General features: G+C 31.8%; 1 protein-coding gene across 2 annotated transcripts; it reads right to left on the bottom strand.

Annotated features, from left to right (window-relative positions):
- Nucleotides 1-10662: 10662 nt before the first annotated feature.
- On the bottom strand, nucleotides 10663-15667 carry LOC107626703 (UBX domain-containing protein). 2 transcript variants are annotated; one of them, XM_016329693.3, is made up of 10 exons: nucleotides 15397-15667; nucleotides 14557-14684; nucleotides 14353-14466; nucleotides 13983-14178; nucleotides 13195-13272; nucleotides 13031-13099; nucleotides 12588-12731; nucleotides 12379-12475; nucleotides 11516-11790; nucleotides 10663-11014 (listed from the first exon to the last, which is right to left on the bottom strand). In XM_016329693.3, exons 1-10 carry the CDS (start codon nucleotides 15496-15498, stop codon nucleotides 10853-10855), a joined length of 1365 nt encoding a protein of 454 aa, XP_016185179.1. In that variant the 5' UTR covers nucleotides 15499-15667; the 3' UTR covers nucleotides 10663-10852. The 2 variants fall into 2 exon arrangements, with proteins under 2 accessions (XP_016185179.1, XP_016185116.1); XM_016329630.3 differs by having other exon boundaries at nucleotides 11516-11799; nucleotides 15397-15664.
- Nucleotides 15668-17695: the final 2028 nt, after the last annotated feature.

Raw genomic sequence — 17695 nt, 5'->3', positions numbered from 1 at the left:
AACACATGTTGTGGGGGCGAACTCAAGCTCTGCTTCTCCTGCTTTTATTGCTTCTTGGAACCTACGAGAAGAGCTTGATGAAAATATTCGTGCGTCATGCACAGTGCGTGTAGCTGTCTACGACCCAATTAAATAGTGTATAAATTTCACCTTCCTTCGTTTACGTAGTGTACATTCTTCCTTCGCATAAATGTGAGCTTTAATATTAAGAAGGTAGTAGTACAATACTTTGAGAGTGTAGTAGTATGTTGAGAATTTTAATTGCTTGAATAAGATTGATATAATGAGGATAATATATATTTTATTTTTGATAATATTAAAGGTGGGTGAAGTTATTAGTGTTTATAAGTGTGTCTTTAGTAAAAAATGGTACGAAATTTAGCTTTTTTATGAGAAGATATTATTGCACATTTAAGTAATCTTCAATATTAAGCTATTATTTTGATAAATTATTTATATTCATGTAAGTAATGACATATTTGTATATTTATTTTTGTATTTTATTTTTAATAAATTTGATATTTTTTTTTTACTATTTTTGTATGTTAATATTGATACACTATATTAAGTTTCAAATTGTATATATTATTAGAATACTTTTTCAAATATATGTAGCCTAAATATTAACATTAGTGTGCTTTTTTAATTTTATTTTTATATTAAAATAACTATTTTTAATTTTAATAACTAACTAATTGGTTTATATTTATTATATTGTTATATATTATATGTATTTATTGAAAAAATAATATTAATAGATATCATATAATCATAAAAAGAATAATTATATTGTAACTAATAAAAATATTTGATATTTTTATTTATGCATATTTAATAACATTTATATTTATATTAATAATAATGCATAATAAATATATAATTAGTTTAAACATAAGTAAATATAAAATTAAAATAATATCTAACAAAATTTTTGTATATTTTTACTATATAATTAATAATTATCATATAAAATAATAAAAATAGCATAGCTTGGTGGTAAAAGGAGTATTTAGTAACCAAGAAGATTTGGGTTCAAACCTTATGAGTGTGTAATAAGTGTTGTAAGTTATGAGTTATGAGTATGTAATAGGTGTTGTGAGTTATGAGTGGGATAATGATGTGTGTTACAGGTGTTGTGAGTTATGAATGAGATAGTGATGAGATAAACGTGTGTATGGTGCGTAACAAGTGTTGTGAGTTATGAGTGGGATAGTGACGTGTGTAACAAGTGTTGTGAGTATAAACGTGTGTATGGTACGTAGACTGCGAGAGCTGGGCTATATCAGGTGTTGTGAGTGAGACAGTGATAAGATAAACATGTGTATGGTGTGCATAATTTCTTGCAGAGAATGAGCACCTGACATCCGTAGACCACGAGAAATTGGACTATAACACGTGTTATAGGGCCAGGTGGGACTCCGCTAACTATGCATTAAATATTAAAATTAAAAAAAAGTTATTATTTTTTCTATGACAGAAATTATGAGTGGCATAATGATGAGATTAATGTGTGTATTTGTGATGAGATAAACGTGTGTACAGTGCGTAAATCATGATAAGCTAGGCTATAACAGGTGTTGTGAGTGTGAGTGGGACAGTAATGAGATAATCATGTGTATGGTGTGTATCAGGTGTTGTGAGTTATGAGTGAGACAGTGATGTATGTAACAGGTGTATTGAGTTATGACTAAACCAGATTGGTTGAGAGTTCGGTTAACTGATTTTTTCAGTCCAGTACGGTTCTGATAACTATGTATCAAATAAGAAAATTAGAAAAAAGTTATTTTTTTTTTAAGATAGAAATTATGAGTGGCATAGTGATGAGATAAACATGTGTATGGTTCGTAAACCGCGAGAACCTGGGTTATAACAAGTGTTGTGAGTTATGAGTGAGACAATTATGAGATAAACATGTATATGGTGCGTAAAAGGTATTATGAGTTGCGAGTGGGACAGTGATGTGCCTAACAGGTGTTGTAAGTTATAAGTGCGCAACAAGTGTTGTGAGTTATGAGTGGGATAGTGGTATGCGTTATGTGTGGGACGGTGTTGTACGTGAGTATAAACGTGTGTATGGTGGGTAGACTACGAGAAGCTGGGCTACAACAGGTGTTGTGATTGAGACAGTTACGAGATAAATGTGTATGTTGCGTAGAATTTCTTGCAAAGAAAGACCACCTGACATCACGTAGACCAAGAGAAGCTGGGCTATAACACGTGGTATAGGGTCGGGTGGGCCTCTACTAATTATGCATCAAATAAGAAAATTAGAAAACAGTTATTATTTTTCCTATGACATAAATTATGAGTGGCACAATGATGAGATAAACATGTGTATGAGTGATGAGATAAATTTGTGTATGGTGCATAGACCATGAAAAGTTGGGTTATAACAGGTGTTGAAAGTTATGAGTGAGACAGTAATGATATAAACGTGTGTATGGTGCGTAACTAGTGTTGTGAGTTATGAGTGGGAAAGTGATGCGTAACGGGTGTTGTGAGTTATGACTGGACCGAACCGGTTGAGAGTCATGTTCACTGATTTTTTGTTCCAGTAGAGTTCTGATAACAAAGCATCAAGTAAGAAAATTAGAAAAAAAAAAGTTATTATTTTTCCTATGACAAAAATTATGAGTGGCATTGTGACGAGATAAACGTGTGTATTTGTGACGAGATAAATGTGTGTACGGTGTGTAAATCACGAGAAGCTAAGCTATAATAGGTGATGTGAGTTATGAGTGCAATAGTGATGAGATAAACGTGTGTATGGTGTGTAACAGATATTGTGAGTTATGAGTGGGACAGTGATGTGCATAACAGGTGTTGTGAGTTATGAGTGAGTAACAGCTGTGGTGAATTATGAGTGGGACAGTGATGTGCATATGCGAGTATAAACACGTGTATGGTGCGTAGACCATGAGAAGCTGGGCTATAACAGGTGTTGTGAGTGAGACAGTGAAGAGATAAACATGTATATAGTGTGCACAATTTCTTGCAAAGAAAGAGCAATTGACATCATGTAAACCATGAGAAGTTGGGATATAACATGTGTTATAGGGTCAGGTGGGGATCCGCTACCTATGCATCAAATAAGAAAAATTAGAAAAGAGTTATTATTTTTCCTGTGACAGAAATTATGAGTGGCACAGTGATAAGATAAACGTTTGTATGATGATGAAATAAATGTATGTATGGTGTGTAGACCGCAAAAAAATGAGCTATAATAGGTGTTGAGAGTTATGAGTGGGATAGTGATGAGATAAACATATGTTGGTGCACAACAGGTGTTTTGTGTTATGAGTGGGAGTGTGATGTGTGTAACAGGTGTTGTGAGTTATGACTGAACCAGACTGGTTGAGAGTTCAGTTCACTGGTTTTTTTGGGCTAGTATGGTTCTAATAACTAAGCATCAAATAAAAAAAATTAGAAAATAGTTACTATTTTCTCTATGACAGAATGTATGAGTGTCAAAGTGATGAGATAAACGTGTATATAAGTGACGAGATAAATGTGTGTATGGTGCGTAAATCGCGAGAAGCTGGGCTATAAGAGGTGTTGTGAGTTATGTGTAGGACAGTAATGAGATATACATGTATATAGTGCGTATCAGGTGTTGAGTTATGAGTGGGACAATGATGTGCGTATGTGAGTATAAAGGTGTGTATGATGTGTAGACCGCGAGAAGCTAGTCTATAAGAGGTGTCGTGAGTGAGACAGTGATGAGATAAACATGTGTATGGTGCACACAATTTCTTGCGGAGAATGAGCACCTGACATCACATAGACCACGAGAGGCTGGGCTATAACATGTGTTATAGGGCTAGGTGGGTTCTGCTAACTATGCATCAAATAAGAAAATTAGAAAAGAGTTATTATTTTTTCTATGACAGAAATTATGAGTGAAACATTGATGAGATAAACATATGTATGAGTGATGAGATAAATGTGTGTATGGTGCATAGACCACGAAAAGCTGGGCTATAACAGGTGTTGTGAGTTATGAGTGGGATAGTGATGAGATAAACTTATGTATGGTGCGTAACAGGTGTTGTAAGATATGAGTAGGAGAGTGATATGCATAACAGGTGTTGTGAGTTATGACTGGACCGGACCAGTTGAGAGTTCGGTTCACTAGTTTTTTGGTCCATTACGGTTCTGATACCTAATCATCAAATAAACAAAATTAGAATGAGTTATTATTTTTCCTATGACAGAAATTATTAGTGGCATAGTGATGAGATAAATGTGTGTATGAGTGATGAGATAAACGTGTGTATGGTGCGTAAACCATGAGAAATTGGGCTATAATAGGTGTTGTGAGTTATGAGTGAGACAGTGATGAGATAAATGTGTGTATGGTGCGTAACAGTTGTTGTGAGTTATGAGTAGGACAGTGATGTGCGTAACAGATGTCGTGAGTTATATGTGGGTAACATGTTGTGAGTTATGAGTGGGACAATGATCTGCGTATATGAGTATAAACGTGTATATGGTGTGTAAAACACAAGAAACTGTGGTAGAACATGTGTTGTGAGTAAGACAGTGATGAGATAAACGTGTGTATGGTACGCAAAATTTTTTGCAAAGAATGAGCACCTGACGCTGGCATCACATGGACCGTGAGAAGCTAGCCTATAGCATGTGTTATGAGGTCAGGTGGAGCTCTACTAACTATGCATCAAATAAGAATATTAGAAAAGAGTTACTATTTTTCTTATGACAGAAATTATGAGTACCACAGTGATGAGATAAACATGTGTATGGTGCGTAGACTGTGAGAAACTAGGCTATAATAGGAGTTGATTTTTTGAGTGAGACAGTGATGAGATAAACATGTGTATTGTGCGTAATAGGTGTTATGAGTTATAATTGAGACAGTGATGTGCGTAACAGGTGTTGTGAGTTATGAGTGAGACAATGATGAAATAAACGTGTGTATAGTGTGTAGACTGCTAGAAACTGGGCTATAACGGGTGTTATGACTAAGATAGTGATGAGATAAATGTTTGTATAGTGCGCACAATTTTTTGCAGAGAATGAGCACCTGACGCTGGTATCAAGTGGATCGCAAGAAGCTAGGCTATAACAGGTGTTGTAGGGCCAGACGGGGCTCTGCTTCTCCAACTTTCAATGTTTCCCGTGACCTAAGAAGAAGAGCTTGATGGAGGCACGCATGTGTCATGTACAGTGCATATAGCTATCTTCCACCCAGTCAAACCGTGTATAAATACCACCTTACTTCTTTTTTGCCGTGTGTATTGTTCCTTTGCATAAATGTGAGCTTTAATATTAAAAGTGTAGTAGTATTGTGGTGAGAGTTTTAATTGTGAGAATAAGAGTGATATAGTGAGAGTAATATATATTTTATTTGTGATAATATAAAAGGTGAAAAAATTATTAGTGTTTAAAATGTACTTTTAGTAAAATAGGCACGAAATTTAATTTTTTTTAAGAGAACATATTGTTGCACATTTAATTAACCCTCAATATATAAATTATTATTTTGTCAAATTATTTATATTTATGTAAGTAATGACATATTTGCATATTTATTTTCATATTTTGTTTTTACTAATTTTGAAATTTTTTTATAACTTTTGTAAGTTAATGCTGATACACTATATATTAAGTATCAAATTGTATATATTATTAGAATAATTTTCTAAATATATGTTTCATAAATATTAATATTAGTGGGCTATAACACGTGGTGTGGGGTCAGTTCAGACTCTTCTTTTCTTGCTTTCATTGCTTTTCGTGACCTGCCAGAAGACCTTGATGGAGACACGCGTGCGTCATGCACAATGCATGTAGCTGTCTATAAATTCCATTTTCCTTCTTTTTTGTAGCGTGCATTTTTTCTTTGGATAAAATAAAAGTGAGCTTTAATATTAAGGGTGTAGTAATATAGTGAGAGTGTAGTATTGTGATGAGAGTTTTATTTGCGAGAATAAGAGTGATATAATGAGGATAATACATATTTTATTGGTAATAATATTAAATGTGGGCAAAGTTATTAGTATTTAAAATGTGCTTTTAGTAAAAAAGACACGAAATTTAATCTTTTTAAGAGAACATATTGTTGCACATTTAAGTAATCCTCAATATGTAAGTTATTATCTTGTCAAATTATTTATATTCATGTAAATAATAACATATTTGTATATTTATTTTCGTATTTTGTTTTCAATAAATTTGATATTTTTTTACTATTTTTGCATGTTAATGCTGATACACTTTTTTAAGTATCAAATCATATATATTGTTAGAATAATTGTTTAAATATATGTATCATAAATATTAATATTAGTGAAAAATAACACGTGGTGTGTGGCTAATTCAAGCTCTGCTTCTTCTGCTTTTATTGCTTTCCGTGATATACTAGAAAAGATCTTGATGGAGACACGCCTTCGTTATGCACAGTGCGTGTAGCAGTCCCCCACCAAACCAAACCGTGTATAAATTCCACCTTTTTTTCGAAGTGTGCATTCTTCTTTTGCATAAATGTGAGTTTTAATATTAAAAGTGTATTAGTATAATACTGTGAGAGTTTTAATTGTAAGAATAAGAGTGATATAGTGAGGGTAATATATATTTTATTTCTGATAATGTAAAAGGTGGCGAAGTTATTAGTGTTTAAGATGAGCTTTTAGTAAAAAAAGGAACGAAATTTAATTTTTTTAAAATAACATATTGTTGCACATTTAAGTGATCATCATTATACAAGTTATTATTTTGTCAAATTATTTATATTCATGTAAGTAATGACATATTTGTATAGAGTAAAGTATTATTTTTGTCCCCAACGTTTGGGGTAAGTTTCAAAGTTGTCCCTAACGTTTGAATCGTCCTATTTAAGTCCCTAATGTTCCAAAATTGACTCAATATTGTCCTGCTGTTAGGAATCTGTTAATGGAATTGACAGCGGGAAAAAATTGAGACGATTTTGAAACGTTAGGGACTTAAATAGGACGAATACGTTGGAGACAAAAACGATACATAGAAATAAATTTTAATTTTATCCTTCAATAATATTAATTTTTTAAGGTACATAGTTTTTCAATTATTTTTCAATCACATCTAAGTAAATTACACTTAATCAAATTAATTTTATTCTAAATAATTTTTTTTTATAATTTTACTCTTAAAAATTTTTACTCATCATAAGATATTTGTAGATTGACTAGTACATAAACTTGTGGAGAAAAAATGATACATATACAATAAAATAATGTGATTCTAGTCGTTTTACAAATATTTCATGATGAGTAAAAATTTTTAAGAACTTTTATTTAGAATCAAAGTAATGTGATTAAGTATAATTTACTTAAATATGATTAAAAAATAATTGAATAACTATGTACCGTAAAAGATTGATATTAGTGAAGGATAAAATTAAAATTTATTTCTAATTATCGTTTTTGTCCCAACATTTTCGTCCTATTTAAGTCTTTAACGTTTCAAAATCGTCTTAATTTTGTCCCGCCGTCAATTTCGTTAACAGATTCCTAACGGCAGGACAACATTGAGTCAATTTTGAAACGTTAGGGACTTAAATAGGACGATTCAAACGTTAGGAACAACTTTGAGACTTACCCCAAACGTTAAGGACAAAAATAATACTTTACTCTATTTATATATTTATTTTCGTATTTTGTTTTTAATAAATTTGAGACTTTTTTTAACTATGTTTGCATGTTATGATGTTAATGCTGATACACTATATTAAGTATTAAATCATATACATTATTAGATTAATTTTCCAAATATTTGTATCATAAATATTAATATTAGTAGACTATAACACATGGTGTGAGACTAGTAATCATGCACAGTATGTGTAGCTATCCCCCACTCAACCAAACTCTGTATGAATTCCATCTTTTTTTTCGCAGTGTGTATTTTTTCTTCGCATACATGTGATTTTGAATATTAAAAGTGTATTAGTGCAGTATTGTGAGAGTGCAGTAGTATATTGAGAGTTTTAATTGTTAGAATAAGAGTGATATAATGATGTTAAAATATTTTTTTTTATGATAATATTAAAAGTGGGTAAAGTTATTAGTGTTTAAAGTGTGCTTCTAATAAAAAATGGTACGAAAAGTAACTTTTTGAAGAGAATATACTATTTCACATTTAAGTAATCTTCAATATGTAAGTTATTATCTTATCAAATTATTTATATTCATGTAAATAATAACATATTTGTATATTTATTTTCGTATTTTGTTTTTAATGATTTTGAGAACTTTTTTACTATTTTTGAATGTTAATGTTGATACACTATATTAACTATTAAGTATCAAGTCGTATATATTATTAGAATAATTTTTCACATATATGTATCATAAATATTAACATTAGTGGGCTATAACACGTGGTGTGGGACCAGTTCAGGCTCTGCTTCTCCCGCTTCTATTGTTTTTTGTGACCTGTCAAAAGAGAGCTTGATGGAGACACGCGTAGGGGTGTCAAAAATTTCCCGAAGCGCGGAAATTCCTGCGGGGATTGCCCCAAATGGGGACCCGAAGGCGAGAAATTTTTCACGTGGGGATGGGGATGGGGACTAAAATCCCCCCGAGACAGGCGCGGGGATCCCCGCCCCGTCCTCAATAATTCTCCGAATTCTTGAGTTTATTTAAATATCCTTAATTTATTTCTAATATAGGGACTTTTTCGTAATTTCGCCTATTGAAAACCCTAACCCTACCTTATTGAATGTCTTCCATTCTCCCCGACGATTCCACTTAGCGCCGTTTCCAAGCCCCAACTTTCCAGAAAAGTTCAAAACTCTCAATCCCCCATAGTTGTGTCCACAGTCACAGCCATAGCAGCATACCCCCTCGTCAGTCGCTACCGGCCACTCTTCCTGCTCAGTGCTTACCCCTTTATGGACTATGATTTGCTATGTTGTATTTCTGAATTTATAATCTTAGATAAGATATGTTTGTAATAATGTTTTGTAGTTTGTTTTTTGTTTTTTTTGTTTTTTACTATAATTTTCATATAAATGTTCAACATAAGGAGATGGAGAATGGGGCCCCGTGAGAAACACGGGAAACGCGGGGAATGGGGATGGGGACGATTATCCCCATGGCGGGGATCGGGGCGGGGATGTGGATCAATTCTGGGGGCGGGGACGGGGAGCAGGGAGGCATCCCTCGCCCCCGCCCCGCCCCATTGACATCCCTAGACACGCGTATGTTATGCACAGTGCGGGTAGCTGTCCCTACCCAGCCAAATCGTGTATAAACTTTTTTTCTTTTCGCAGTGTGTATTCTTCTTTTGCACAAGTGTGAGCTTTAATATTAAGATTTAAGAGTGTATTAGTAAAGTACTGTAAGTTTTAATTGTGAAAATAAGTATAGGAGTGATATAATGAAAGTAATATATTTTATTTGTGACAATATTAAAGATGGGAGAAGTTTTTATTGTTTAAAATGTGCTTCAAATAAAAAATGATACAAAAATTAATATTTTAAAGAGAACATACTTTTGCACATTTAAATAATTCTCAATGTATAAATTATTATTTTATCAAATTATTTATATTTATGTAAGAAATGATATATTTGTATATTTATTTTCGTATTTTGTTTATACCAAATTTAAACTTTTTTTACTATATTTGCAAGTTAACGCTGATACACTATATTAAGTATCAAATTGTATATATTATTAGAATAATTTCTAAATATATATATCATAAATATTACTAGTGGGCTATAACACTTAATGTGGGTTCAGTTCGAGCGCTACTTTTACTTCCATTGCTTTCCATGACATGTCAGAAGAGCTTGATGGAGATATGTGTGCGCTATGCAAATAGTGTGTAGCTATCCCCCACTTAGCCAAACCTTGTATAAATCTCACATTTCTTCCTTTTTTAGCATGTACATTCTTTCTTTGCAAAAATGTGAGTTTTAATATTAAAAGTGTATTAGTATAGTATTGTGAAAATGTAGTAGTATAGTGAGAATTTTAATTGTGAGAACAAAAGCGATATAGTGAGGGTAATATATATTTATGGTGGATACTACAATGAAAATTTTATAACTGTCTTTATGTGAAAATATTTTCTTTTAACCTTTGGATGATGGATTGTATAGTTAGATATTGATATTTCTAAAAGTGTTGTCTTTGTTTAAAGTGTGACTAAATAAATAAGTCGTACTTTTAAACACAACATCTTCATAAAAAGATTTTTTGTCATTTTCATTTGAGTAATTCCTTATATTTATGTGATAATATTAAAAGTAAGTAAAGTTATTAGTGTTTAAAATGTTTTTAGAAAAAAATGATACAAAAATTAACTTTTTTAAAAGAACATAATATTGCACATTTAAATAATCTTCAATATATAAGTTATTATATTATCAAATTATTTATATTCATATAAATGATGACATATTTATATATTTATTTTCGTATTTTGTTTTTAATGAATTTGAGAATATTTAAATTGTTACAAAATTTTCAAAAAAAATCTATTACATATAAACTCTTCCAACAAATGATTTTTAAAACATTTATGCAATTCAACATTATAACATTTGCTTAACACACCATTTGATTCTCAATTATTTGACAATAGTATTCAACTTTATAGTGAGATTTCTCATTTATAAACAGAATCCGAAACTTGAAACTTGCACAGGAATATTTCTTTTTGTACCCAAAAGAAAAAAAAAATTCCATTAATTGAAAGTCTATTCATCATTCGGATTCATAAAATATACACAAGAAGTTTAAACAAAAACTCCCCCTTTTCCTTTGATGATAAACCAGCCTCAATCCTCATCATATCAGAAGAAACCAACATTAAAAATTCTCCGAGTCTTAAAAGCTAAACTCAGTCCCAAGTGACAAAGATCATGGAATTTGCAAGCCCTGATTCTTCAAAAGTTGAATTGCTTTCATAGTCAAGAACTTTGTTGGCTCCAGGAATTGCTTGTGCTAATCTGAATGGCTTTGTCTCATCTCCTACTTGAGCTGAAATGAATGACCACAGCAGCTTCAAGAGGAAACAAAACAACAATCAGAGAGTGCAAGTTAGTTGGAGGAGGGACTATATTAAAAAATTACAGTGCATTTGGTTTACGTTTTCATTTTCAGTATTTTCCGTTTTCAGTATTTTATGTTTTCAGTAAATAATGTCTTCTATTTTCATATCTTGTTTTCTCATTTTTCTTCTCAAAATTCATAAAACAAAAAACAATGAAAATGAAAATGCAAACCAAATACATTCGTAATTTCTCTTATTGGTTGCATCCATATCCACATGGTATTTTCATGATCACAGAAGGATTTCTTGTATAAAATAAGACAATATATCAATTATCAAATGACTACAAAGCCTTTTCCTCAACAATCTAGTAATACCTCCTCACGATAGAAGAAAAACATTTATGGTATACAGAAATAACAAGAAATCAGCAGAAGGCTATACCAGACGTAAGATGCAAGACGTAACACTATCCACAAGACATGTGATAAGTGACAGCAATGCTTTTACCTGAATAGGATCTGTGCGTAAAAAGTTACGCTGAACCCGGCGTCCATCTGGAAGCCGAACACCAACCCTGCACAGGAGACTTCTTTCAGCTTTAGGCTCTTCGGGGAGTACTGGGTATGAGGGCCTCTTGGGCAAGGCTGCCTCTTGCTGGCTGACAGCAGAATCTGCCTCCTTGTTGTCACTTCCAGCCGCAACATTAGATCCAATCATGCCCTCCATCGATGCTGCCAGAGCTCTTTGGATTTCCTCTTCCTCATCTTTATTCTCGTCTGAATCTACAATAGCTGTAGCATCAGAAAAGTTATCATGATAATACAAAAAATATGCCAAAGATAACTTCCTCACAAGTTATGATGTGCATATTACCCAGGCAGTGAAAACAAGATTTTCAATCCTCAAAACATAATGAAAGAGATTGCATGATTAGAAATTGGGCGAAGCCAAGATCCATCTTAATTGAAGTGTTGATGGCTAGAAAGAAAGTAAATAAGTAAACATCTTTATTTCCTATACAAGGCTACATTTCCAATTGACCAATATAAAGAAAATCACTCACATTTTCAACTTCGCTTACTCTAACTAACTTCTAATTATTTTAATGAAACTTTCTTTTTCTTATAAATATTTTCTTAAATCATTACACCCTTTGGTGTGGTTCTTCTCCAAACCCTGCGTAACGCGAGATTTTGTACACCGAGCTACCCTTTATTTTCTTAAATTATTATGTTATTTAAAAAAAATAGGAAAATCATATGTCTATAGGGTGCCTATGGCTTTACAATAACAAGAAAGACACATGAAATATGAAGTCATCCTCCTAAAGGCCAAAACAAACTGCTACAGAAACATAAACCAGTGCAAACCTTTAGCCTTAGGTGGGCTAGAAGCTCCTCTAGGACGCTTGTGAGATAAGGTCATGTGATGATCCTTTGGCCCTGCATCAAGGAATGCTAGTAGACCCTAAAGTAAAGCATAAGACTCTTTGAATCAGTAATTATAAAGAGCAAAACATGTTCAAAGTTAATGTATATGAATAATGTTTTCAGAGATTCCCCAGTAGGAATTTCCATACTTCTAGTAAGCTTTCAGGCTGAACCATTCCAGACCATGATCGCATCTTTTGGCCAGTGATGGGATCAATAATAAGCACTACAGGAATCGATTCCAGTTTGTAATAAGTGCAGACTTTTCTTCCTTCAGTTGTATCATCATATACCTATATGACAAGAAAAATAATTAAGAAAGGAAACGTTGCAACAAATGAAACAAAATGAAAACATATAACACGACAGAAATCCAGGTGCACGGTGCACCACATGTCTATATCAGCAAAAAATAATGATGTTGTGAATATCAATTTTCACATCATCTGAAATTCCAACTTCAAAAGAAAAGCCATCATAAACATCTCGGTCCTTTGGAAAACCCCAGAGAAAATTGGAAAGTGCAAGTAAAAGTCATAAATTCTTTTGACAAAATAACACTTAAAATGAATTAATATAGCAACAAGCTAACCTGCCAGAATATGAAGTTTGTGCTAATGGTTTGAGAAACAGCTTCATTGGCCCATGTATCACGATTAAGCTTCACAAAGCAAAACATTAAGTACAACAGTGTTAATGCCGAAACAAACATGTAAAGAAAATGTAAAGGGGTCAATTTGCATGAGAATATAATACCATATGAGAGCTGAATTCTGTAGTGGATTGAATGTTCAGCAACAGCCATTTGTCCTGCATGGAAGCAGCACCTTTTGCCTGTGGTCAAGGACAAAACTTGGTCATAATTGTATATATATGAATGGCTTACATTTTGAATAGATATAAATAAACACAATACCAATCTAGTGCCATTGACACACCGCAAATGCAAGGAAATCCCATAAACTAAGATATGCAAATGAATATTGTGTTTCCAAATGAATTTTAGATGTAAACTGCCACTACAAATAACAAGTAAAAAAGATAATAAGTGAAACCAACAAAAATCATTCTCATACTTCCAGCTAACTTCTCTTATATGAAGTACACATGATTTTTGTCATATCCAGAAACTTGCATAAGACTGCAAATAAGTCATGTAAGAGGAAGGCCTACATAAGCTATAATAACAGCATAGGATAATTAAGGAGCCTGTATATCAATTTCTAAACAAGGAACTAAACCACCCCACAACAGTATTAGTCTAAGGAATAAAGAACACAACAACAAAATCCCAAACCTCAACACACATTACTAAATACTGATCAAAAGCTGTTAAGGTTCCTTATTTACATAAGTACAATTATTCGGCGCAACTTCATCTTTATCTGAACTAGACATTTTTTTAAGGAAAAAATCATTATAAATAAAAGAGAGGTGTAAAAGAGATCTAAAACATTATTATCACTTTAAATATTTCATAAATAGATGTTGTGCCAGTTACACCTCTAGCAGAATCTACAGTCAACACTAAGCAGGAGATTTACCTTATCAAAAGTGCCATTAAACATCAGATGAAATGGAGGGCGATAGAGTGAAGCAAGATTATCCCTAGAAGTTTCTGCTGTCGAAGCAGCACCTTGCTCTGTTTCCCAAACCCCAGGACGTCTCATTTCCTCTTCAAAGTTACGAAATGCTATTAAAGAGTTAGGCTCTTGTGAACGGGGTGCAAACCTTGATCCTCTGCATGACATGATAAAATACATAATAAATATCTGACAGGGAAAAACCATATTGCACATTAAGTAATCCCAAGAATGACAAAAAGAGCAATAAAAACACCAGATATGCATTTCTCTTGGAATATAAACTATCAGTTTACAAGGCAAGCAAAGAAATTAGAATGGTGAAACATACCTAAAGAGCATTGAATCCTCATAAAGAGTTTCCCGTATAACAGGTAAGGGAGGGCGTACTTCATCTGGATCATTGACATTGTGGTCACTACTCTCACTTTCCTTCCTTGGTTCACTAAAGCAACAAGTATGAGTCAAACAACCAACTAAAAAGTGCTCACTTAGGATTATAACTTATAAATCGTAGTTAGACACCCCAACTTACCTTGATGGTTGATCAGTCCAAGATTCAACATTTTCTAAAGGTGGAGAGTGTGATGGTGGTGGCAAAGACCCAGCATCATTGCCGATCAAGAACAGCTGAAGAGCTTCCTCAAGTTTCCAACTTGTTGCCTGTGTTACCAGTATCACAGGTTCACAAAATTTGATAAATCTATACAAGAGGAAAATCTACACATTGCCATCATTATAAAGAGGATAAAACCTAAAAGGATGATTCTTCATGCAAGAGCTACAAGATTATAGTTTTCTTTTTTTTTTAAGTAAAGCATATCCATCGAAGTACCAATAGCTACAAGCAAATCTTTAAGCATGCTCATTTTATAATTGTCATCACAATAAGCTAAACGTGTGATTATGTTTCAAGATAGACATAATGTAGGGTATTGTTATCACAATAAGCTAAAAGGATGATTAAATTTCATGACAGACACTATAACCATTAACCACTTATCAAACAGAATTTCAGTTTTAAAGAAAATAACTTCATCACAAATCAGAACCTATAAGCAAATTCCCAACACACCAGTCTTAGTCATCACAATAAGCTAAAAGAGCTATTTTTTCATGATAGATTTCAAAAGAATCACTGATCAAGCGAGATTTCAACTTTTTCCGTGATAGATACAACCAATTTTCTAATTGTCATCACAATAAGCTAAAAGAATGAATTTTTCGGTGACCAAACATAACCACCGATGAAGGCAAAGATTTCTAACCATTTCAAAGTCCAGAAACTAAAATTTTTAAAAAATAAACCCTAATTCTAGAATCACAATAAATCTTCAACAAACACTAATAAATTAGAAACAATAATGAGAGGAACCTGCAAGAACTGTCGAGCAGTCTCAGTGGTCTGGCCCTGAGCAACCTCCAAGAACAAAGAGACCATGCTCTGTTGGTCATTTGCCGATAGCATTCCTTCCATTCGGATCCCCTTTTCTTTCTCTCTCACTCTCAATTTCTCAATTCCGATCTTTTCCTTTTCGAGAGAAGCAGTGAAGTGATTTAGGGTTCCAACGAGGAAAGATAGAAAAGGAAAACAAGGGGAAAGAAATAAAGAAACTAAGACACAGAAATATCACTCTGTCTATGTTAGATGCATTTCGTATTTCTTTATTTATTATTATTATTTTTCTCCTAATAATAATAAGGTGGAAATTCTTAATGTTGATGATAGTTTGGAGGGTTAAATAATAATTTAGTTAAATTTTTTAAATTAGTTAACGATTTTTAACTATTAATTTTATATAAAATTAATTATATTTTAATTTTTATTTAATAATTAAAATTTATTTTTAATATTATATGAATGTATAATAATTCATGAGGTGTATTTAGGGTTGAAAGTGAGTCCAGTTTAAACTCGACTCATTAATAGTTAGATAAATTGAATTCGTAAGTTGGTGAGCCAAACTTGAGATTAGAGTTAAGCTCATAAATTAAATGAGTCGAGTTTGAATTTGGATAAGTTCAACTCATTAGCTCGTAAGTTGGCTCGATTATAATATATAGTGTTCATGATATAACAGAATAAGAGAGGCGTATTTATATATTAATAATGTTCTTAATTATTTAAAATTTTATAGGTATTTTTTATATATAATTTTGATTCGATGTAGGACATAAATAAAAAATGAGTAAAGTATCATTTTTGTCCTCAAACGTTTGGGATAAGTCTTAAAGTTGTCCCTAACGTTTAAATCGTCCTATTTAAGTCCTTAACGTTTTAAAATTAACTCAATGTTGTCCTGCCGTCAGGGTTCTGTTAACAAAATTGACAGCGGAACAAAACTGAGACAATTTTGAAACGTTAGGGACTTAAATAGGACGAAAACGTTGGGGACAAAAACGATACATAAAAATAGATTTTAATTTTATCCTTCAATAATATCAAATTTTTACGATACATAGCTTTTCAATTATTTTTTAATTACATATAAGTAAATTACACTTAATCACATTACTTTTATTCTAAATAAATTTATTTTTTATAATTTTACTCTTAAAAATTTTTACTCATCATAAAATATTTGTAGGATGACAAGTACATAAACTTGTGAAAAAAATGATACATATACAATAAAGTAATATCATTTTAGTCATTCTACAAACATTTTATGATGAGTAAAAATCTTTAGGAGTAAAATTATAAAAAAAATAAATTTATTTAGAATAAAAGTAATGTGATTAAGTGTAATTTACTTAGATGTGATTAAAAAATAATTGAATTACTATGTATCGTAAAAAATTGATTATTGAAGGATAATATTAAAATTTATTTTTATGTATCGTTTTTGTCCCTAATATTTTCGTTCTATTTAAGTCCCTAACGTTTCAAAATTGTCTCAATTTTGTCCTGCCGTTAGGGATCTGTTAACAGAATTGACGGCGGGACAACTTTGAGTCAATTTTGAAACGTTAGGGACTTAAATATGACGATTTAAACGTTAGGGACAACCTTGGAACTTACCCCCAAACGTTGAGGACACAAACGATACTTTACTCATAAAAAGTTTATAATTGATAGATAGATAATATATAAAATTTATATTTTTTAATATTTTAATATATATATATATATATAAGTTATAATTTATTGATATGGAATTATAGATTATATTTCTATTACTTGAGACAGTTCGTGAGCTCGAGTTAGCTTGTGAGATTTCAGTGAGTCGAGCTTGAATTTAAGAAACAGACTCGATTGCTAATGAGTCGAGCCGTGAGCCAAGTTTAATTTTTGTGAGCCAAATTTAACTTGGTTTAACTCGACTCACTTCCAACTCTACATGCATTCAATTATGTAACAATATGTTAATAAATTTTTTTTATTTTGGTATTGATAAAATAAATAATTATTTAAAAAATAAATATAATTGAATAATGGTATAAATTGTAAACGTTCTAAATAAATAATATATTAAAATTAGATTCTAATAATAATAATAGTTAAAGTGTACTAAAATTGATTTATAGTCACAAAAATTGATTTATTTTACAAGTAAATTGCATATCAATCCACACTATTTTATTTTGAACATAAATTTTTAAAAGTATTCTCTTAAAAACTAGTCTTAAGAAAATAACTCAATACTTAATTTTAAATTACAACTAAAAAAATT

The sequence above is a fragment of the Arachis ipaensis genome, chromosome B1, assembly GCF_059453495.1.
Source record: "Arachis ipaensis isolate K30076 ecotype BB chromosome B1, ASM5945349v1, whole genome shotgun sequence".
Lineage (NCBI taxonomy): Eukaryota > Viridiplantae > Streptophyta > Magnoliopsida > Fabales > Fabaceae > Arachis > Arachis ipaensis.
Note: the sequence above shows the minus strand (reverse complement) of the source record. Positions and strands in the feature narration are given on the sequence as shown.

Coding starts and splice junctions, on each gene's coding strand:
- LOC107626703 (XM_016329630.3), bottom strand. CDS start 15,498: ATGGAAGGAATGCTATCGGCAAATGACCAACAGAGCATGGTCTCTTTG. Junction 13,100..13,194: donor CAGAATTCAGCTCTCATATG/GTATTATATTCT, acceptor TGCTTTGTGAAG/CTTAATCGTGATACATGGGC. Junction 12,476..12,587: donor AGCCTGAAAGCTTACTAGAA/GTATGGAAATTC, acceptor GCTTTACTTTAG/GGTCTACTAGCATTCCTTGA.